Source organism: Olea europaea, chromosome 15 (genome assembly GCF_002742605.1).
Source record: "Olea europaea var. sylvestris chromosome 15, O_europaea_v1, whole genome shotgun sequence".
NCBI lineage: Eukaryota > Viridiplantae > Streptophyta > Magnoliopsida > Lamiales > Oleaceae > Olea > Olea europaea.
In genome coordinates, this window is record NC_036251.1 from 20,536,185 (window position 1) to 20,560,500 (window position 24,316).

The 24,316-nt window shown below is 33.5% G+C and overlaps 1 protein-coding gene and 1 long non-coding RNA gene across 2 annotated transcripts; both read left to right on the top strand.

Annotated features, from left to right (window-relative positions):
* The first annotated feature begins 10,939 nt into the window (after positions 1–10,939).
* LOC111411031 lies at positions 10,940–12,236 on the top strand. Its single transcript, XR_002705811.1, has 2 exons — positions 10,940–11,214; positions 11,592–12,236. It is a non-coding gene; the product is annotated as an uncharacterized LOC111411031 (long non-coding RNA).
* An 8,913-nt stretch (positions 12,237–21,149) lies between these two features.
* On the top strand, positions 21,150–24,187 carry LOC111410424 (protein FAR1-RELATED SEQUENCE 5-like). The gene is made up of 4 exons (XM_023040740.1): positions 21,150–21,396; positions 21,786–23,865; positions 23,962–24,030; positions 24,120–24,187. Exons 1-2 carry the CDS (start codon positions 21,240–21,242, stop codon positions 22,355–22,357), a joined length of 729 nt encoding a protein of 242 aa, XP_022896508.1. The 5' UTR covers positions 21,150–21,239; the 3' UTR covers positions 22,358–23,865; positions 23,962–24,030; positions 24,120–24,187.
* Positions 24,188–24,316: the final 129 nt, after the last annotated feature.

Below are 24,316 nucleotides of genomic sequence, written 5' to 3' on the forward strand. Positions count from 1 at the left end.
CAAATGGCAAACAAAGCCAGCCTTGTATTTGGAAAGTGACAAATTACGCAATAAAATAGAAGCATTTTTTGGGGTTTAGGTTCACCGTAGCCGTAGGATTATACTTTTGTTCTGGAACACGTGTTTAAAACCCGTTATTCTAATCGTGAACTCGGTTCAATATGTAATAATTGTAATAATATAATGATATTATTCCCTTTGATATTTTTTTCGCTAATTGTTTGACATTATTAAAGGTTTAACCTCAACCTTAAGGGTCCTTCACCGCTCCTGTCTTGAAGTATCGTGAGGAAGATAAATCGCAAGTTATGCCTCCAAGGATACAAGGTGGAAGGCTGCTTGTACACTTACACTTACCCAAGAGCCAAATCTATATTTTAGGATTGGAACCCTTGATGCAACAACCTTAAGCAAAGTTGGATTTCTCCACCCTCCCCTTTTACCTCTTGGAGATGTGCCCTGGGGGCTTATTGTTTGAGATTATTATTTTTATATATGATTGTGATATTATTATACAATTATTATAAATTAGGGAGAAAAGTGAAGAAAATAGAAAAATATTTGTATGTATTTTATTAAGAATCAAAACTTTATTTTTATAGGGTAAGATTAGGATCACAAGAGATAAAATAATCATAATAACAAGGGCAACGGGATAAAATGATCATTTACTAATTAATATATAATCTACAACATTCTCCCTTGAATGATTATTTACATAATAACTTCCTCATTAAAAATCTTGTTTAGCAAAGACTTGAAAAGATAAAAATAACAAATAAAGGAAAAAAGGGTACAAATAATTTAGAGTAATAAATATTGTCTCGTTAAAATTTTATCAAGAAAAATCAATTAAATTTTTTTTTTTTTTTTTTTAAAGTTCAATGCCAACTCGAGGATATTTTAATATTTAAGAGCAATCGGGAACATTTATAAAATTCTGTGGCAACTGAGAATATTTAACCCCCTTATCCTCTCAATTTTAAAATAACATGTCAAAATAATGAGCTAGTTTTGTACAGCTAAAAAGTTAATTAAAATCAATTTTTTGACCATTATTTCACTATTATAGTTGTTATTTTTGAATTCTTCTCTCATAGGTAGGACCCGCTTTATCTCTAACGATCAAAAAATCAATTATCAAAATCTTTACAAAACAAACACAATAATAAATCGACTTTTTGGTCATTTACCAATTATGTATAAAGCTGGGTGTATAAGTCCCATTTTACAAGGCCTCTCACACCTAAACAAATATCCCAAAAACGCCCACCCCTATGCTAGTGAGAAGCCTGTGGGGGTTATGTCCCTGGCACTGTAGCTTCATCCACACCTAAAAGCAATTTTTTCGTCAAACATAAATTTGATCGTAAGAACAATTTATTCGAACATATTAAGCCCCTGTTTGATTTTCATTACATTACATTACATTACATTCTATTTTTCTCTCTCCTATTTTCAACCACACAATCTTCCATAAAATAATATTACACGTAAATCGAAAATTTTCTTTCTTTTTCAGCCACTCATTTTTCAAAAAAAACTATTCTATACATTAAATTTTCCCCGTAATGGGGGCCAAACAGGGGCTAAAAATGTAAAATTAATTTTTTACTTGAAAGGAATTTTACTTTTTAGGCTAAGCAAACATGGTCTATGAGGTGTTAGATGGTGGTGATGGGGTGCACATTGTTTATGGCCATCAAATTCAGTTGCCTTCGAACATAGATTTTTGGAACGTGGATTCGTTTGTGGTGGATGAGAAAACAACTTTTTATCTTTTGCTTTTTGATTGAGAGAATCAAATTATAAGTATCAAATGGCAAACAAAGCCAGCCTTGTATTTGGAAAGTGACAAATTACGCAATAAAATAGAAGCATTTTTTTGGGTTTAGGTTCACCGTAGCCGTAGGATTACACTTTTGTTCTGGAACACGTGTTTAAAACCCGTTATTCTAATCGTGAACTCGGTTCAATATGTAATAATTGTAATAATATAATGATATTATTCCCTTTGATATTTTTTTCGCTAATTGTTTGACATTATTAAAGGTTTAACCTCAACCTTAAGGGTCCTTCACCGCTCCTGTCTTGAAGTATCGTGAGGAAGATAAATCGCAAGTTATGCCTCCAAGGATACAGGGTGGAAGGCTGCTTGTACACTTATACTTACTCAAGAGCCAAATCTATATTTTAGGATTGGAACCCTTGATGCAACAACTTTAAGCAAAGTTGGATTTCTCCACCCTCCCCTTTTACCTCTTGGAGATGTGCCCTGGGGGCTTATTGTTTGAGATTATTATTTTTATATATGATTGTGATATTATTATACAATTATTATAAATTAGGGAGAAAAGTGAAGAAAATAGAAAAATATTTGTATGTATTTTATTAAGAATCAAAACTTTATTTTTATAGGGTAAGATTAGGATCACAAGAGATAAAATAATCATAATAACAAGGGCAACGGGATAAAATGATCATTTACTAATTAATATATAATCTACAACATTCTCCCTTGAATGATTATTTACATAATAACTTCCTCATTAAAAATCTTGTTTAGCAAAGACTTGAAAGGATAAAAATAACAAATAAAGGAAAAAAGGGTACAAATAATTTAGAGTAATAAATATTGTCTCGTTAAAATTTTATCAAGAAAAATCAATTAAACAAAACTTGAGCGAAGAAAAAGATTACAATTACTTATTTAATTTCAATTAGTAATACTACTTGTACATAAGACGTTATAGAAAGTTTTATAAATAGATGATGTGTCAAGAAGAGAGCGAAGAAGGCTTTTCCCCCTTTTTTAGAGAAATTTTAACTCAATCATATTTCACCATATCATGTGTGTACATCAATCTGTAAGTGATAATGTACATGTAGCAAAATCGAATTTCAATTGAGTGGTGACAATTGTCTTTTTGAATTATGTCGTTTGTTGAAATATGTTTATGGAGAGCTCAAATTACATAAGGAAAAATATGATATGAATATTTTTAGTGGACATTATACCCTCATATACTTTTCAACTTATCATTTTGTTAGAATTCGATTGTGATTCGAATTCTATTTGAAAATTTTATTTGAAATTCTATTTGGGAGTTCTATAAGAGTTGGTAGTTGAAGAAGTCAAAGACATAAACAAGGAGAAGATTTGCATTGAAGATAGCTCGCTTATCATGCTTTCGAGCAAAAATTTCAGTAACATCACTGTTAGCTAACTGCTAGGAAAGCGCTCCAGCGACAGTAGCGCTACTTGCTAGTCAGGAGGGCACCGCTTGAGCAATCATGTTATTTGGTACATTTGTATTTCACAATTTTGACAAATTTTTCTCTCCTATTCAATCTTAAACACTGCTATGGATTATGCTTATTCTATTAGGACTACACCTTTTGTTAGACTCTTCTTGTATTATATATTCGAGTAATTATATCTCTTGGGAGATCATCCAACATAATTTTGTACTATTTACATATCTTGATATTAGCGAATTCTCCTTCTCTACTTGTGATTTTTTCTTGATTGGGTTTACATAGATCTTGTGTTATTATTATTTTCCATATTGCCATATCTCGTCCTCAAGTTGTCAACAAATTGGTCTTTGAGCGAGGTTTGATTTTCCGCATGGTAAGTATAAATTTCTATATTCCGCTTTTGGATCACAATGCTAGATTTTTGTTATTATAGGTAAAGATGCAAGTAGTGTTCACTCGGATGGATTTGGACGATATTTTGTTGGAATTTGATAAGATGTTCAACTTAGATGCTGGAGGAGAAACAATGTAAAGGATCGAAAGATCCTATCTCAAGTTCATTTTTATCTTTTGAATCAAATTCTTAAGAATGTTTTAAAGGAAAAAGTCGTCGTGTTATAGTTAAAATTGGACCAGCTATTGATGACGAAAAGTCTAACCAGTAAATTACATATGAAGCAGTCATTGTATTCTCATCGTATGACTAAAGGCAGGTCTATAAAAGATCGTTTAACTATATTTAAGAAAATTGTCACTAATTTGGAGACCATAGAAGTTAAGTATGATGAAGAGGATTTAGGGTTTATTATATTGTGTTCGTTGCCTACTTTGTATATGATGTTCAGATACACCATTTTGTACAATCGTGATACTCTTACCATTGATGAAGTTTATGATGCCTTGTTTTAAAGAGAAGATGAAACAAGTTGTTAGATCTGAGACTCGGGTAGGGGCATTGTTGCTTGTGAGAGAAATTTTGGTGGTTATGAGAGACATATTTAAGTCTAATTATAGACATATTTAAGTCTAATTATAGTGACAAATCTATAACTATTCCAAAAAAGGGGCACATAAAAAAGGATTGCTATAAGTTGTAGATAAAAATAAATTAGTTGCTGCAAATCAAAAGTGATAATCAAAAAATTTAGGTGAAGCCAATATTGCAAAAGAAAAAGTCCACAATGATGGAGAACTTCTAGTTATTTTTTACGACATTGCCAAGCCTTGTGAGGATTAGATTCTTAATTTAGCTTGCATTTTTCATATGTGTACTAATTGGAATTGATTTTCGAAGTATGAGGCAGATTAAAAAGGTGTGTGGTAATGAAAACAAAATGCACCTTACAGAATAGCTGGTATCGAAATAATCAGAATTTAGATATTTTATGGGACTATCAAGACACTTGATGATGCCAGACATGTTTCAAATTTGAAGAGAAATCTTATATTTTTTAGTATTCTTGATTCAAAAGGATAAAATTACATTGGTAAAGGTAGACTCGTGAAGGTTAGCAAAGGTGCCCTTGTTTTGATGAAGGGGCAAAGAAGGTCTGCCCAGTTATATGTCTTACAGAGTTCTAAGTTATAGGCGATGTAGCTGCTACCACTTCTTCCTTGTCAGATGAAAAAGTTACTAGACTTTGGCATATGGGTGAGAATTGAATGGCTGAACTGAGCAGGAAAGGATTTCTTGGTGGTCAAAGTACTAGTAAATTGAAGTTTTGTGATCATTGCATTTTTGGGAAGCAAAAAAGAGTTAGATTTACCATAGGTATTAATAATACGAAGAGAACACATGTATGTGCTGAGCATTATTGACGATTTTTTCTAGTAAGTTTGAGTGTTCTTCTTAAGTTTTATATATTCAGTGAGTGGAAGACCATGACTGAGAAGTAGATGGGGAGGCAGGTGAAATGTCTCCACACTGATAATGTTTAGGAGTTTTATTCTAATGAGTTTAATACTTTCTGTTAGTCAAATAATTTTGAGACATTGACAGCTAGTAAGACTCGACAATAGAACGAGGTGGCCAAGATGATGAATAGGACTTTGATCGAGAAAGTATGTCATATGCTTTCTAATGTTGGTTAACCCAAGTCATTTTGGACTGAGGTTATTTCTACAGCTAGTTTTCTTGTAAATTGTTCGCCTTCAACAACTACTGATAAAAAGATTCCAAAAAAGGTACAATCTGATAATTCTCCTAGTGATGGTGATTTGAAGATATTTGGAAGTCCTGCTTACTCTTTTGTTGATAATGAGAAATTAGAACCTAGTCTGAGAAAGTGTGTGTTTCTTAGCTTTAAGTCTAGCATTAAGAGATATAAGTTATGGTGTCTAAAAACAAGTAAAGTATTAATTAGTAGAGGCGTTATATTTAATGAAAGTGAGATGCTTCGTGATTTACGTTCTATAGATTCTTGTGAAGTAAATTAGCATAAATTAAACACAAAGGTAGAGTTTGAGTTTGGCTTAGCGTCTATATTAGAGAATATGTCTCTGTTTAGTTCAGAAGTTAAGGATAATTTTGTTTTTGCCACCACAACTGTAACATCTCGAATTTTAAATCTTAATTCTATATGGCTAAATTTAATGTTGATAATTTAGCAAATAATATAGTCCATGTCAAGTCATATCGTCACACTAAAGTCTAAAAGTTGAAGTGATACATGCGACTTACTCATTTGCATAAATGATTTATTTTGTTTACGTGTATTTTTAGAATTTTATCGTAAGTTATTTGGGTTGAATATTTAAGTATTTTAAAGTTAATAAAAAATATATCGATATTATACTCATTTTATAGTTCGTGTTGAATAATATAAATTGGCCCGAGAAGAAATAATTTTGCACTAATCATATTTGAGCTATTTTGATAGAAAGAATATATGTGAAAGAAAATTTCACGGTACAATTTCCTAGGAAATTTGAAACGGTGCATATTCATTCAATTATATAATAATTAATTAATTATTATTTTTGAATTCCACAAACTGACGTGATTGATTGGAAATAAAAACTATATTAATTGACCAATTAATTTACAGACTTAACTTTTTGTACGTTTGAGATTGATTGAAAATAAAAACTATATTAATTGACCAATTGATTTACAGACTTAACTTTTCGTACATTTGAAATTTATAGATGTCTTGCTGAGTATTTTTTTTTTCAAAATACTCACTCTTACAATAACTTTCAGATAGAATGGATCGTGAGGACATGTGGCAGATTGACCAAGTGGTGCTTATGAGGTCGGCAAGTAAAGATTTTAACCCGGATTATCATAAATTTTTTTATTGTTAGGACATCCTATGTTTAATTATGTGCACATTATTTTCGTACTTTTGTGTTCGAAGATTGGACATTTTATGTTAAATTTGAGTTTTTGCTTTTGAAAAATTATAGTAGTCTAAAATCTTGAATTATATGAAAAATTTTAATTGAATCGTTAGATTATCTTTGTCAATTTATTGATCAAATCAAATAAAAAAAGAGAGAAATTTTTGCCTAAATAAGATAGAGGAGATGTTTGGTAACATTTCAAGTCTATATTTAAAAAAAAAAATAAAAAAATAAATAAAAGAGCAATAGAATTGGAGCGTCACAACAAGTGCCACGGTATTCTATTGCTAAATACAGACTCGGAAGAGATTAGAGGTTTGATAAGGCTAATTTAGTTACTTATGCTTTGAATGCAACTGACTTTGAATAGGGGGCTTGGACTTGATTGGCATTTGTTGTTGTGTTTCCTTGGGGGCTTTTTTGGTTGAGGTGGAGAGTTTTGTTGAAAAGTTATTGTTTTATTCATTGTAGTAGAATTCGTTTAAAAGTGGAGATTTGCTAAAGTTTGATGGTGATCCAAATTTTATTTGGAAGTTCTATTGAGAGTTGGTAGTTGAAGATATTAAAGACGCAAGTAAGGAGAATATTCGTGTTGAAGATCTCTCATTGGCCGCTCATCAAACGCTCTAATAAAATATCAATAAATCATTGCTAATTGCTAGGTAAGCACTCGAGCGGTTGTGGTATCGTTCACTAGCCGCGAGAGTGCCGCGAGAGTGATCGTGTTATCTGGAGCAATTGGGTTTCATGATTGTGACAATTTTTTCTCTCTTATTCAATCCCGAACACTCCATTATTGGCTTATTGTATTCGACCTCCAGAACTTAAAGCAACCAGCAGCTACTTCGAAGCATTCCGTATGAGTGATAACTAGCGATATGCATTGGAATCTTGATTGTGAATTAGGCCTGCAGGTGAGCATCAATACCTTGGGACATCATCTTTTCAAAAGCTTTAAACTCAAGCTCATCCGTCGGGATCGCCGAGAGTAATTATATCTCTTGGGAGATCATCCAACATAATTTTATACTCCTTACATATTTTGAAATTAGTGAATTCTCATTCTCTACCCATGATTTATTTTCCTAGTTTTCATGTAAATTTTTTGTTCTTGGTATTATTTTTCATATTGTTATATCTGTTTTTAAGTTTTTTGACACATTTAAACAATCAGAAACAATGTTTTTCCTTCAAAAATCAGGTATTTCCCACCTCCACCCACCATAAGCCCTTACCCATTTCCCAAGTCGCAATCACACCCCATACCACCACAATTTCAGCTTGTCACCACCACCCACCAACTCTACCATGCCGCCACCAGCACCACCTTCCACCACAACAATGACCATCGTTACCACCATTTTCCACACGTAAGAAGCGATGGGGCGTTACTGTTATCATAGATGCAGAGTCAACTGCTGCAATAACAGTGCTCGATGCTAGCTTTCGCAGTAATGTTGTAATGCTGCTATTGCATCATCTTTGCGATGCTGTTGTTGCACTAGTGCCCGCTTATCTGGATGATTGTGACCAATAAAAAGAATAATTTGTGACCAATAGATAATATGTAATCGATAATTTGTGACCAACAAATAATGTGACCTTACAAAATGTATGATTACAACTAAATTCGTAATTGTGTATTACAATTTGTGTCTTCGTGACTGTAACCTTATCTGATTAGTGTCACTATGACATATTATTGTGGCCTTGACTTTTATTAGGTTGTCACACTGATTTTTGAAACTTTTTCATAAGTTTCTAATTTTTGAAAGTGTCATAAAACCTTTGCAGTTATGTATTCTTCCCATATTTTCCTCTGTTGTTAGACTTGTGCATTAGCGACTCAAACTTTTCTTCACTCACAATTATGACTTCAAACATTTAGCCCAATTTAATAATTGATATTACTTATCTCCAACTTGTCAATTATTCAAAAAGGATCAAGTAGAATCTACATGAAGAAACAATCTCCATGCTCACGTATTATACAAACTTCACAAAGTTTTGAAGAGCACCTATTGTTGAAACGAAAAAAGAAATTAAACCAGCTAAGGATTATAATTCAACAACCATTTAAGTCTTTAGGGATTTTCTTTACTGTTTCCATCTGAAGACGTGTGGTAGGCTACGGTATTAGGTTTCGGGCGTATTAACTTGGCATAATGGCATTTACTTATACAAAGTTGGCTCAAATACTAATTAAGCTTCTCATGTGTTTTCACGTTCCTAGCTCATGAAATTTGATAAATGAATCGTAAATTCTCTATCAGAGAGCATTAAATTGTAATAAGGTCTAAGTTACTATGGCGGGGCTCAGATGGTCATTCTTCTTAGACTATATATCTCATCCTTTATGGAGTGTTATTGTAAAATAAGAAATGATCGTTGTTCGTCAGAATCCCGCAAGCGTACAGATTCGTTGTATAAGTAATAATCGTGATGAGAGAGTTATCGTCCCAAAGGGTATAAGGATCAATTTTAGTATATTTAATATATTCAAATTCGTGTTTGTAACTAAAAGATGATCGAAGGAATAGCTAAATAATTTTTATAACTAAAACTTGTGAAAACAATGAAAGTTGGTTTAAAAATCAAATGTGCGAACGTATTGGATTTTCGATGCCACTGATCAATTCTTAGTTGTAATTCTCAACCAGTGATAATTATCTCAAATCATGCAATTGTGACGATCGATAATTCCACTATTATTTATTATTCTTTCCCAAGATATAATAAACTTATGATTACCACGAGACGATTCTATTCCTAGTCCGAATTCATATGGCAAACATGCATTGATATTTAGGATTATAACATATGATCGCACACGCCATAAATATTATTCTTAACATTTATTGCACGTGTATCCCAATAATAGCGTTCTACCTATCGTGAGTTTTCGAACACTGCGAATAAACAACTTATTATCCTAATAGGACGCAAACATTAAAACAATGTTAATAGGCATATTAATGAAATCACAATGTACAAATTAAGATAAAAAAAAAAAAACACACACGTCTTGAATTAAAAACTAAAAATTAAACAGTTTTGTCATCCATCCAATATATGAAAAGAAATTAGCCTAACATAATATTGGAGTTAAACACAAAAAAGTAGAAAGACATCACCGAAATTTGACGAAACGTGATTAATATCACAAATTTCCTTGACTTTTGCGTGTGTATTTCTATATCTCCAAGGCAGTCGTCAATATGTTTATTAATTTAACAGCATGCCACGCAATTATATGCGTCTCTTTTTCAATTCCAATAGCCCTCTATTTTTGTGTGTTTCCTCCTCAATTGGCGTGTAATAATCTCCAAGGAGATATCCTAATTCAACACAATATTACTTCCCAGTTTAACTCACCAATTGTTGCCCAATTATATGTGTATATATTTCCAAAAGGCAGCCTTTTTCAATGAATTCCAACCGTCTATTTTATTTCTCAAAACCCAATTTCAATTTTCACTTATTCATTGAGAAAATACTCTCTCTTTATATATATATATATATATATATATATATATATATATCACACATACAATCATACTCAATTCGATGGGACCTCTTTTTTCCTTTTTCAAATTATATCAAGATTTAACTCCTACAATTACTTATTCATTGAGAAAATACTCTCTCTTTATATATATATATATATATATATATATATATATATATCAGACAACCCTATTTTTTTTTTCTCCCACTTCCGCCTTTATTTTGGAGCCCAATTGCAATTTATCTTCCAAGGACTCTCTCCAATAATTGATGCAAGTTAGTCCTTTTCTTCATTGTTTCCTCAATTTTGATTCTCCAACTTTTATTCAAGTGAGATTTGGTCCACACACTTCTATTTTATTGCCAATTGATCCCTTTTCTTTTCCAATTGCTTCAAAACGGGTTAAACACTGAAACAAACAAAAATTAACTCAAATTAAATAAAATTCAATGCTTTGACGACATACAGAGTTTAATAATGTGGTCTAAATAAGTGCACAAATTTCACTAATCAATCGTAAGTGTAAATTTCAAACACTATAAAAGGTCGATAACTTGAATATTAAAATACATTAGTTGTTCATTTTGAAACAAAAATAAATACGTTAACATAGTTCCCAAAACAATGATATTAGAAGAGTTAAATGTTTTATTAGACACCGTACTTTACACTTCGTCACGGCTTAGCCATTGAACTTCGCTAAACTTCCCAATGGCCACTGAACTTAAATCCGTTGCACTAAAATGGCCACCGGATGGATTCCGTCTTTGCTTGTGCCTACGTGCATGACGGAAATGTGAATTGACAGTTAAAATTGTCCATATTTTGAGTGAGTTGCACACGTGGATGCCAAATCATCCAAACGAGCCCTTACCCATATAAACCCAAATCCAATTCATTTTCAAATCGTGCTTTCAGCTGCGATTTTGGAGAATCCTTTAATTTGGAGGAAAATGAAAGCATGAGAAGAAAGGGGTCAAGCCCAAAACACGCCCAGAGCCTTAACCCCCAAATCCATTTCAAACATCCAATTTGATTCGGTTTGCGCTAGCTGAATTTGGCAACCAATACCGCACACAGAAGGTCCACTTCATCTGAAGGTATTTTCGTGACAATGCATTTAATTGTTTTAAAAAAATGGTTGTTGATTTTAAACGACTGGTTGATTGTGAAATTTTAAATGAAAGTTACGGTAATTAGTTTTAATGCTCGAGGATATGCTAAATTAAATGGGTTGTTGATCTGAATTAAATGATGTTTAAGCATGATTACACTTTTGAATTGAAGTTTCAAGATCCCCCAACCCTTTGGTGCGTGAATTAATTTGGTTGGACTGAATGTGTAAAAATTGTGAAATTTAGAGCAAGTTGAATATCGGTTAGTTGAATAAGGGACAGTTGAGTAACCATTGGTTTGATCATTATTTTATAGAAAATATTATATCAACCACATAATGCATATGATTTAATGCATGCAGGCTTGTGGATGTGCAGGTTGTTTTTAACTAATTACTTCATTAAAACCACTTGTCGGAATGCCCAACAAAGAAACGACTTTGAGGATGTGGATTTGGCTTCTTGAAATGTATAGAGGTAGAGAAAAAAACTGAAAACTTAGGCCACTTATTCTCATGTTGTCGTAGAGATTGTGGTTATTTCAAGTGGAACTACAATTCATCATCGTTCGAAGAAATACCTTTGCAATTTGAAGGTGAGTTTAGTCGAGAATCGAATCTGTTTGTTCGGGTAAATCGAAGCCGAAAGAGCCACTTGAAGATTTGTCGTGTATGTTGAAGACATTTGTTCAGATAACAAAACAAAAAGATGTGGAAATATCCAGCAATATGATGATCCGCAAAGGAAAGGGAGTTATTGAGTACAAAGGGAAAGAAAATGGAAGAGTTCCTTGAATTTGATCCAACCATGTAATCAAATAAAAGTCTTACATTGTAGTTGTCAAACTTCATGCTTATGTAATCGTAAGTTGTAATGGTTGCAATAGTTTAAGGTTTCAAGACTTGGATGCAGTGTTGTAATAGATTAATGTTTTGAGACTTGGATGCGATATTGTAGTAACTCTGTTAAATGAGAATGAGAATGTATGGTCAGCAGTTTTATCTTCAGTTTTTATCTATGATTACTAGCAAATGTGGAGCTTGTCTGCACTTTTACATGGTGAGAATACTCCCGATATGTTTGCGTTTGGCTTTAGTTCTCTTGCATTACATATTGATATTGGATTATTAATGATGATTATAGTTGTTCTATTTTGATTTTTCTGATGTTGGTGGTTCTGCTGTAATGTATCTGATTTTAGCTATAATATATTGAACTTCATAATCATTCATTTCTGCCCTTGTATTCTTCTAGATACTGAACATATGACCAGGTTAAAATCTTTGCTAGAATTCCAACACTGAATTGAATACTTGGAGTTTTACTAAGCTGATGTCCTAACAAGATAAACCAAAGTATTTAGCTACAAAACTAAAGAAAAATAGCATCCGATTATGCGGTGTGCAAAAAATGTTCAAATCCAAAAGCATGTTTACAGCCCAGAAATTACTCCATGTTTAAACACAGCATCTATTTGTGCAAATCCAAAAATATGCTTCATGTTTATAAACAGATATTAAACACTCCAAAAAACGTTAATTTCATTCGGCCTTCATTCTGCCCGTGCCTTCCTGCTCGTAGACTGCATGGATGTGGCCGTCAAAGTCTTCACATTTCTCTTTTTCGTTCCCTTTCTGCCCTCAACAGCGATGATTCCACCTCTTCCATGCTCTGCACTTCAAACTTATTTGCATTAGGAGGAACATTATGTATGGTGGCAGCAGGTCCGAACGAAAGGCTTCCAGTGTCTTTGATACTTTATCTTTCTTGATTAATAAACCCAATGAAGCATCCAGAATTTTGTTTTATCGAAACTTTCCATGACTGTTTCTCACAAAAATAAAAGAGTGATAATTAGAAGTGCCTTGAATCAAATTAACTAGTTCACCAAATAATCCAACATATATAAATAACAACATAAAAAAAATTAGAACGATATCTTAATGATTCAACAAAATAACAAGTTTCCCAGATAATATTCTTCATTAGATCACGAGTCTCAAAATTCATTATAATTTCAGTTAGTCATTTGCTCCAAGTGTAAGAAACAAGACCTTCTAAGTTTCTAAAAACGAATTGATCTTGTCCACTCTTACGTTACTATGATTAATGCCACCCAATCTACTCCAAGACTGAGAAGTTTGTTAAGTTATTTTCTTTACTGGATTACAAAAACTAATTCAGGAGTTAAATGTTATGAAATAATACTAATTAACGCAAACAAGAATGTTAATAGAAGAAAGCTAGTACAAGAATGCCCGTAAAACTACATCAATGTATAAATTTCAAAATCTGAACCAAATTTACTTTCATTTCCGACAACCATGTGCATGCCTTCTCTAATGCAATCAAAAAACTTGCAACTCATTAGTCCGATTTTGGGAGGCCGCCGATGGAGGCTTGAAACTGATTTCGGGGTAGGGTTTGGGTTTGAGACTTTTAGGTTGTGGTTCATCGTTCTCACGCTTTTGGCTTCTGTATGATGGATTTTGGCTTCAATTTGAAGAAAGGTTCGAAATTGATTTGGGGGGTTAGGGTTTGGCTTCATGATTTGGGTTGAATCTTATCGTTCTCGCGTTTTCATTCTGTGTGCAAGTTTTTCCTCCCAACGCGAGTTTAATATTATATTGATAAGGGCTCGTTTGGATGATTTGGTATCCACGTGTGCAACTCACTCAAAATGTGGACAATTTTAACTGTCAATGCACTTTTTCGTCATCCACGTAGGCACAAGCAAAGACGGAATCCATCCGGTGGCCATTTTAGTGCAACGGACTTAAGTTCAGTGGCCATTGGGAAGTTTAGCGAAGTTCAGTGACCAAGCTGTGACGAAGTGTAAAGTACGGTGGTTAATGAAATATTTAACTCGATATTAGAACATAGTAAATGAAAGGCACACAACAAAAATAAAGTAATAACATAGGTAAAAATTTCCGTAAACGACCTCGAAGTTGATGAAGTTATTATTCCAGGCATTTTATTAGGAATAATGATATTTAACACTAGTTCATATGTGATATTATTATGATATGTTCAATTAAAAATGAAATTATATTATTTATTTAATTTTACATTTCATTTAATATACTTAGAGCCACTTAAACTGATATTGTAACACCAATATTACTAAATAACATTACTTTTTTGGTAGACGTTTACGTTTGGTCATACTTGTGGTTCTTTAATGCTTTCGTTTTTTACCCGAAGCATCAAACTCATTCGCCCAATCCTTGCATCTCATCGCTGGTCGCCACATTCATCTTGCAATTGCCTAGGCTCTATGTGCTTTGATTGAATTATCCATAATTCAGTATGAAAAACGTGGTGTTCTCTTGTGTTGGCCTTCCTTGAGCACAATATACAGTTAAATACGATGAACTAACGCTCATGTAGACTACATAAAAGTAGGAATATAATTATTTAAATGCTATCTCTAAGTCTTGCTGCCGCTCAAAAACTCGACCTCGACCCCGACCCAACTCGACCCATCAGGGTCTACCATCTAACAAAAGTAATATCACCCCTCTTGTGAATAATGCTTACTCATTTTGTTTTAAAATTTCGAAATAGTCGCTAAAGTGTCTCTCTCTTCCTCAAGTGCTCTCTAATGGTTTAGAGAATTACGATGTCTTTCCACATACAGTCTCCAATATTCCCGCACAGTGATACGGTAAATCTCCAGTGGATTTGATTTTACTAATGGTTAATCATAATTTACCCGACTTGAATGCTTTAGATTCCACCTTTCGGTTCGCCAATAATCAAACGCACTTCCAATTAGAAAACAAAAAAAAAAAAATCATTTCTTTTTCTTTTTCTTTTTTATAGAAATCTAAAATTACTACCTACCATGAATGGTTAATGGACTCGTGTGTTTGGTTTCCATTTTATCAATGTTTAGAGCATGTCTAGATCATGTTTAGTAGTAAATCGTATTATAATGGACAAATTTCATATCGAATAGATCAATATATTAGGACTTGAGCTATTTCTCTTAATAAAATTAATTTTTTAAGAAGGAACTCTAAATTTTAATATGGTATCGGAGCTCATTAATATTCAAAAGATAAGCATACAAATTTCAATATTGGTCTACTCAACCAAGTCAGCATCTTGCAGGGATTATTAAGGGACAAATCCCAAATCGAATACAAACTAAAATATAGACAAACATATAAGGAATTGAGCTAGTTCTCGTATCCAGGTTGTCATTTTAAAATGAAATATCAGCTTTTATCATAAGCAAACAAGAAAAGATAATTCTAGTATGAAATAAATATAATCAATGAGTAGCTCCCTTCCTACTTTTGGCCTTAAATTTCTTAGAATTTACGAAACGTTGTATTAAAAACTTGATACAATACAAATACACACAAAGAACATTAATTTATATCAGTACAATACTAAAATCTAAAACTTCAACTCCATAAAAAAGCTATGCTAGATGGTGTTGCTTGCAGGACCATACAATTTTTAAACAGCCTCAAATCTCAAAATCTTACACAAATTATTCATCTGCTTAACAGAGGAAACCAACGTTCGCGAAAATCAGACTGGTAAGAAATCATAAAGAGAAGAAGCACAAGCAGCAACCCAACACCCCACGGAGTCGAACCAGCCCGATGAATCGCGTCTTGTTCTGGGAATGGAAGGAAAAAGAGCGACCTTTCCAAGCTTGAAAGCAAGTGCACAACCATTAAAAGTATTAATGGCGACACCATGAGAAGCAGCTTGATCTGGTCGAACAAGCCCTCGAAAATAGACTCATAGTTTATGTACCATGTGAACCCTACAAACATGAAGAGGATAATGAGGAAGAAACATAAGTGTACAGGCATAGGAGGCTGAGGATTGTAAGCGTTGGACATTTTTTTACAAGGTTTGATTACGATTGAATTTGTGTTGTTTAATAATGTTGAGTAGACTATTGTGTGGTGAGTAATGAAAGTAGGGTTTTTTATAAAGAGACGAGGGCCTCGGGTTTGCACGTACTTCGAGAGTTTCCTTTTTGCATGGAAAGTGAAGCACCACTCGCTATGAATGATAATGGTAAGCACGTAAATTTTTAATTTGCTCCCTCGATTATTCATAAAGTACCTTAAATAGTTTAGATGTGGTTTTCCTATTTAAAAGTTGCCCAATGTAAAGTTTACGAGAAATGCTATAAGAACAGGGTCAACACCAGGCTTCAAGACAAGAAGGACACATGTTGAACCATGAATAGATAGTTTGAAAATTTTAAAAAAAGAAAATTCAATCAAATGCTGTTAACTCAATCTGTCAACACTTCCCCTATTTTTAACTCTGTTCAACCATCATTGCTAAAAGTTTATTTATAGTTAATGTCCAATATACGTTTATTAATATTCATTTCCAATTATTCCCCGATTTCACCTCTTTCCTCACCTCAACTTGTAGTTTTTCCTTTCTTCTTTCCTCATTATCCCTCCACTATTCGATCTCTATTTTTTTTTCTTTTTTCTTTATTATTATTATTATTATTATTTTGTCATAGCCGCTACCGGAGTACTTCTGAACAATTGTTGAACACTACATGAAAATAGGCATGAAGAATGGATGAGGAGGAGATGGGATGGGAAGAAATCGCACAAGGGTGTTTGGAAAATTTTATCCTATGATTGAGTCATATTCATTAAATATTCATTTTTTTAAACTCCTTTTCAATCATCTATTCTTTTGCACGTAAATTCAAAAAATTTCTATACTTTTAATCACACATCTTCAAAAAGAATTATTATATACAAATCTAATATAAAAAAATAGAGCTCAAACAGGGGCTTAGTAAAAATGAGGCTAGTCGAAAACTTAGTCCCTAAGCAATTTTTTCAAGTTCTATTATGCTCACATTATTGTGCCTGAGCACATCCTATAGAATAGAAAATAATCTCATGATCCTAAACCGACTTTACCTTAAAAAATGTAAAAATAAAAATTCAACGTTGTTTAAAAAGAACGGATTTCTTTAAATAGTTACTACAATTAATTTCTCCTATGAAATAAGATTTGAAATGACCTCAACTTGAGTAGACTCAATCTAAACACTAATTATAAGGCCAGGAAAAGTATGAATAATTTCAAGATTTGTTAGATTTCAAGAACCCATAATCCCTATTGTAAAATCTCTATTAATAAGTAGAATACTTTCGAGTTTTGATGGAATATAAAGAAATGAATTAAATAATAATAAAAAAAATAAAAAATTCCCCCTTTGCTTAGTGTTGAAGTTGCAAGTGGCGCGTGTAATAAAAGTTTCTCCTAGTGAAGACTTGATAAAGCTTAAAAAAGGTGTTCTAAATTTGCTTTGGATACATAATATAGGGTTCTCTCTGTTTCATGCTATCCAGCAAAATCTATGCAGTGGCCGGTGCAACTGCTGTAGGGTTAAGATTCATATTTAAAGAAATTGACGTCTGAGGAACTGACACGTGTCACCGGCCAGGACCAGATCTTAAGGGAACCCTTTTAGTTAATATTTAGTGCATGGAATATTATGGGATGGTACATTATTAAAAAGGTTGCTTACACATGGGTGTGTCCCATTTCATATCCTTTAAATTTGATTTGTCTATTCAAACAAAAAGTAGTGGTTGCCTCTAAAGAATTGTAAAGTACTTTTAAATGGTATTTAAGATTAATGGTGTGTTAATAAGTTAGACAAAATACCATTGATTGTTACATTCAGCCATCGTTTGATTCTGATTTTTCATACTAAAAAATTAATTTTTTGATCGTTATTTTCCTAAAGTAACCGTCATTTTTAACTTCTTCATTCATATATATAGGATTCATATATATAGGATCCATTTTTCTCTTTAACAATAAAAAAATTGATTCTTAAAATCACTACCGAACATGCCCTCAATTTTATTCGACATATGGAACATATTACTAAAGGTATGAAATATACGTACTTTCTAATTTCTTAAAATTTAGGATAATCTACATTTATCTTACTAAAAGTCAAACATAAAGTCCCCGTTTGGTGTAGTTTAAAATGTTGAGTAAAAATTAAAGTCAAAGTTAAAAATTAATTTTAATTTCATGTTTTACGATATCCATAACTTTTATTAACTTTTCAAACACATATTTCATAGACTTCTATTAAATCTAATTTTTAGCTATTAAAAATTTAATTTGCGGATTAATTAGAAATTAAAGTATTATTGTTTGAAATGTTAACAGGTGATAAATTACTATACACATTTTTTCAAAATTCCATAATTATTTGTTTTTGATTAATTTATGTCAAATGTGGAAAATTATTTGTTAAATAAATTACATGAACATCTTCAACAAAATAGAAACTTGTATTTTTTTTACAAATGTATAATGCAAAAAATAAAATAAACTAGAATGGTTTGCATGAGATCAAATCTAACGTGGGTAAGCATCTTTGATGGGGAAAAAAATTAAAAATTGCTTAAAATAATTTGGATTCCCGAATTTTCACAATAATAATATAAATGCAAACATCTAGGCATTTGCTACTAATTATATTAAGGAGAACTAAACCATTAAATATTATCTCTTCTTACTACTTTAGTCGAAGTCCGTACAATGAAAATGGAGATCCACTGCTCTTGCTTTCCACGTGTGGGGACCTTCATTGTAGCAATGAGAGATGCTTCTGAAATAGGGATTTATACAGGGATTCACCACAGCCCTTGATTAGAATTTAATCAAGGGCCGAAGTGAATCCTTGTATAAAACCCTGTCTAATTAGCATTTCTGTTGTAGTAATATGATGAGTCAGCCCTCATTTATCGTTTCAATTGTGCTATACATCTACTGTGAAAAACAAGGATGACATGTGTCGTCTCGCGATTGAACACTTTGAAAAATTAAAATATAAAACGCCCAACCATTTGCCACCACCTCAATATGTCGCCTCCTTCCCTGTTTTTAATTGTGGTTAATTGGCTTTATTGTTATCTTTTATACTGGGCCCTACCAAGATCCAACTCGTTTATGTTTACCCCCATTATTTCACACTTTTTCTTTTACCTTTTTTTTTTCCCTTTCATTTTCCAAGAAACTTCTAGAAATGTAAAAGACACTTGTGCATATTCAATGAAGATGAATATTTCGAAGCGTTCATATTTACGTTAAGTGCTCTTTTGTCTTGTGATTCAACAACACATGTAATTCAGGTAGTAAAATCTCTTTATTGGTATTTAATTTCTATATTATGGGTGACACTAAAAAACAAGATCGATGGAGGTTTCCTCTATTATTCCTCTCGCTATGATGATCGTGGTAATATTCTCCCATATTTAATGAGATTAAAAAAAATCAATATTATACGAGTGAATTTTCATTCTTCCTCAATCAGTGAAGTCGAAGAATTTATGTTCCCTTTGAGATTGAGAGCTCCAAGTCATACAAGTGTACATACCATCTGATATTGAAATAAAGAAAGGGTCCTACACGTCAAGAGCGTGTGGCCGAGTTGGCAAAGGGCATGGCCTGGGAAACTGGGTTTGGTTTCGACGAGGGTTCAACCCACGCTTGAGACATCCGCCTTCTCCTTGGAGAAGATTTAACCGGCTGGTGTGGTTGCGGGTCTCGTGCCAGCCCCCAGGTTTACCTAGTGCGCACTGGTCGTCAGTAGCAGCTGCGGGTTCCTGGGTTATCAAAAAAAAAAAATAATAAATAAATAAATAAAGGGTCCTACACAAATACACTCAAATTTTCTCGAAGAATTCTTAGAATTGGATTGATCTAATCTAATTAAGATCCATTTTACTAGTTTATGAATGAAATATTCTGAATAACCATAATTGTTGGGTTCCTAGAGAAAGGAATATGAAATGACTATGTTAAGACAAAGGGGTAGCTTTAGTGTGTCAATGATTCAGGGAGAAAGCTGATTCATCACATCAAAAGTAAAGACTCCAATTCGAAGACTTAGGGAGATGTTCGAGGCAGTCAACGCTTGACAAAGTCTTCCACTCGTGATCTTGGTTGAAGAGGTCTTTGGATTCTAATAATATGTTAGTTAATTATTTCATCTATTTATCTCATAATATGTCCCCTATAATAGGTAGCTCGTTTGAGAACAATCTTGAAATTCAAGTTCATTTTGAATTGTAGTTATATCAAATTGCTCGTTTGAGACTAATGTACTCTAAAATCATACTAAAACTTGAGGTTTCATCTTAAAATATCAATTTTATTAAGAGGAATAATTCAAGTCCTTGTATGTAATGAGCTCTAAAGAGGAATCGGTGTACTTGTTTTGGGTCTTAATTAGATCAAATTACTCGTTTGAATTTAATGAGCGCTAACACTATATTAAGATTCGTAAGTCCATCTTAAAAAGTTAGCATTGTTAAAAAAAGTAACTCCAGTGTTGATTCTTTATTTTCATCTACATTCGACATGAGATTTGTCCTTTAACGTGACAAGCATCGTATCTAGGCCATGATATTCGAACCAAGGTCATCTTGATTGGACTCCATCGGATTCCCCAAATCGAGCAGACCTTGGTTAGAACCTAGAAGTCAATGCATATTTGCCACTTCTTGTTGAGCTTCCAAACGAGGACTAGATTTGCCACTCAACTCGAATAATGTGCTTCTAGATTAAATCGATTTGATATGAACTTGTTAACATCTTCTTTTAAGGCTGCATACCTCTCTAGGTTGATCTTATCTTTTGCTTGTAAGGGACAAAATTTAGGATCAATTTTCTAGGAACTGCACGTTACCATCAGGTCAAGCCCTACATGGAGAATGCTACAAGTACTCCCTTGTCTATCGAATTCTTTACAACTTGCTAACGTGGCAAAGTTTTGAATTGTCAAAATCTCGGCTAAAAGGAAGGAAATAAAAACAGGAACAGTGCCAAAAAAAAAAAAAAAAAACAGAAAGAAAGAAAAAGGAGTGGTGCCTAAATTTCCCCCCGAAATCCATATCCCCAAATCCATTTCCTTTACCTTCCAACTCCGAAATCGAAGATGACCAAAAACTTAGCCGTCTACAGTAAAAATGAAGTCATGCTTGAACCCATTGGACGACGACAGCGACGCAGGCATCTTTGACATTGGCGACGACAGGAGGCTATTATCTCCATATTCTACGATCAGAGATGAAATTGAAGCCGACGACTTCCAGGCCGACAACCTCAACCTCGACGACAGCATGGGTAATATTTATTACTAACCTTGAAATATACTACCAGCATGTAATGGTTCTCATATTATTAACTAGAAATCTACTTTACCTGGGAGTGGGGCTGGAAGCTCAACTATGTATGGGATGTCTTCCTTGAATAAGATAAATACTCATACCCGGGAGGGGGCTGTCAACTGAACTATTATTGCTCTTATCCAGAAAAATGTTGTGAAAGTCCCAATTTTTAAGCTGAAGTGTAAGAGGAAAAAATCATTTCTTAGTGCAGTAGAAATAATTTTTTTACTGAAAAACAGTTAGTTGTTAATGGACCCAACTTTTGCCTTGCCCAATTACAATCATCTATATTTGAATGATTTTGTGTGAACACAACTATTAATTACCTGCTTCTCGTCAATGTAGGTTATGTGCAAATTCCTTCATCCGAAGATGACAATCTGAATGATAGTGGCATAGGTGAAGAAAAGAAAATTATTGAACCCACTGTTGGAATGAAATTTAAATATGAGAATGAGGTTTTTGAATTTTATAAGCACTATACTTACCAAATTGGCTTTCCTGTGCGAAAAAGGAATTCGAAGAAGGGTGAAGACGGAGTTGTTTGTTATGTAACCTTTACATGTAGTCAGGAAGGCCGTCGAACAAGTGGTACAACTATAGTTTTGAAGCCTCAGCCAACCATGCAAACTTGGTGTAAAGCAAGATTGACAGCATGTTCTGAACTTACTGGGGGATGGCGTATTAACACTGTCCACTTAGAACATAATCACAGAACAAGCCCATCCAAATCAAGGCTATATCGACGTAATCGCCATATTAGTGCACACGTGAAAATGCAGCTTGAAATTAACGACATTGCTAGAATACCATTGCACAAGAGTTTTAACTCTGCCATAGTTGAAGTGGTGGATATGACAAGATTGCATGCGTTGAGAAAGATTGTAGAAATTTCATTGACAAAGTCCGACGTTTGAAACTTGGTAAAGGAGACGCAGTTGCAATACAAGCATATTTTTCCAAGATGCAAGCAACTAGTCCTAGCTTCTATTTTAGTATAGACTTGGATGAGGAAGCTTGACTGCGGAACATATTTTGGGCAGATAATAGGTGTGGGCAAGCGTGTAAGGAATTTGGTGATGTAATCACATTTGACACCATGTACTTAACTAATAAGTACGAAATGCCGTTTGCTCCATTTGCTGGGTTAAACCATCATGGACAATCAAATCTTCTAGGATGTGGTTTGCTCTCAAAGAGGATACAAGGACTTTCGTATGGCTATTCAAGACGTGGCTTCAATGTATGCATGATCAAGCCCTACATGGAATTGTTACAGATCAAGACCGTGTTATGCAAAATGCAATTGAAATCATGTTTTCGAACACAAAACATAAATGGTATTTGTGGCATATAATGAAAAAGTTATCTGTAAAATTTAGTGGGCATAGACATAAAGCTTCTATTCTTCATGTTTTGCATTGTTTGGTGTATGACGTCCACAATTGTGAGGAATTTGAGCAAGGTTGGAACAAGATGCTCAAAGATTATGATTTACACAAGCATGCTTGGTTAGCGGGTCTGTACAATGAAAGAAGTCAATGGGTGCCATGTTATTTGAAATCTTCATTTTGGACGGGTATGTCAACCACACAGCGGAGTGAGGGTTTTAACGCATTTTTCGATGGGTATGTTCATTCGAAAACATCCCTAAAGCAGTATGAGCGTATGTTGCGATGTAAAGTTGAGAAAGAGTTTTAAGACGACTTTAGATCATTTTCAAAAATAGTCCCATGTGCGACAAGGTGCGAAATGGAGAAAAAATTCCAATCGGTTTACACAATCGCAAAGTTCAAGGAATTCCAGGAGCAGTTCACCAGAAAGGTATATTGCGAAGTACTATGCGCTCATGATTCGTACATGCATACTATAAATGATGTACGTGAAGACATTATTTTGAATGACTGTATGAAGACATGTACTTTTAAACTGGGGCTGCGTAAGGATGAGTGTGATTTCAAGTGCAGTTGTCACTTATTTGAGTTCAGAGGAATAGTTTGCAAGCATGTGATTGCAGTTTTGATCCGGAATCAGGTGAAATTAGTTCCCGAGAAGTACATATTACGTAGATGGAGGAAAGATGTCAACAGACCATACACAAGGTTTCTGATCAACTACGACGGTTGGATTAGTACTCCGGACAAGGTTAGATATGAGGAATTGTGCAGTGCATTTACAAAGTTAGCGGACTTGGTAGCACATGACCAATCTTGATCCGAAAGAGTTATGGAGTAGATTGAATTCCAAATAGTAGAGGTATCGACGTTGAATCCTACAATGATGAGCTCCCAAAGCTTTGATGAATTAGGAAAGAGTGGTAGCGGAATCATCTTTGACCCGAAATATACGAAGAGCAAGGGAATTCCAAAAGAACTTTGTTGAAAGGGACATCTAGAAAGTAATTCAAAGACAAAAAGATGTTATCGTAAGGTATAAAAACTTCATGCCTTTTATTATTTTCTTCTCATTTGTTCAGTAGTTCTACACATTGAATCATACTGTTTCTTCCCATGTTTTGTAGGTGGCATCGAACTCAAGTACATCGAAAAGACAGCTAAACGATGATACATCACCTCCAACCAATGACCAGGTAACTGTTCGGACCAGATTTATGCATACAAACATTGCTAAGTTCCCAATTAACTTGTTTGTAAATGATGTTTCTAATTCCATTTGTAGGAACCTTCCTTCCCAACATTTTGGCATGCAGGAAAGCGTAGGGGATTTTGGTTCAAGGGTGTAATTCATAAGTTGAATACCCAGTGTTTATGTTATATTGCAACCTTTAGTGTTTGCAGTTGTGAATTAATTATGTTTGGCTTGACTTGTTACATATCACTGCAAATTGTTGTATTTTCTATTGAATCACTTATCCT

Bases quoted from the DNA above. Each gene is read 5' to 3' on its own strand.
- LOC111410424 (XM_023040740.1), top strand. From the start codon at position 21,240: ATGAAGTCATGCTTGAACCCATTGGACGACGACAGCGACGCAGGCATC. The intron at 21,397-21,785 runs GTAATATTTATT...TCGTCAATGTAG, and splicing joins CAACCTCGACGACAGCATGG to GTTATGTGCAAATTCCTTCA.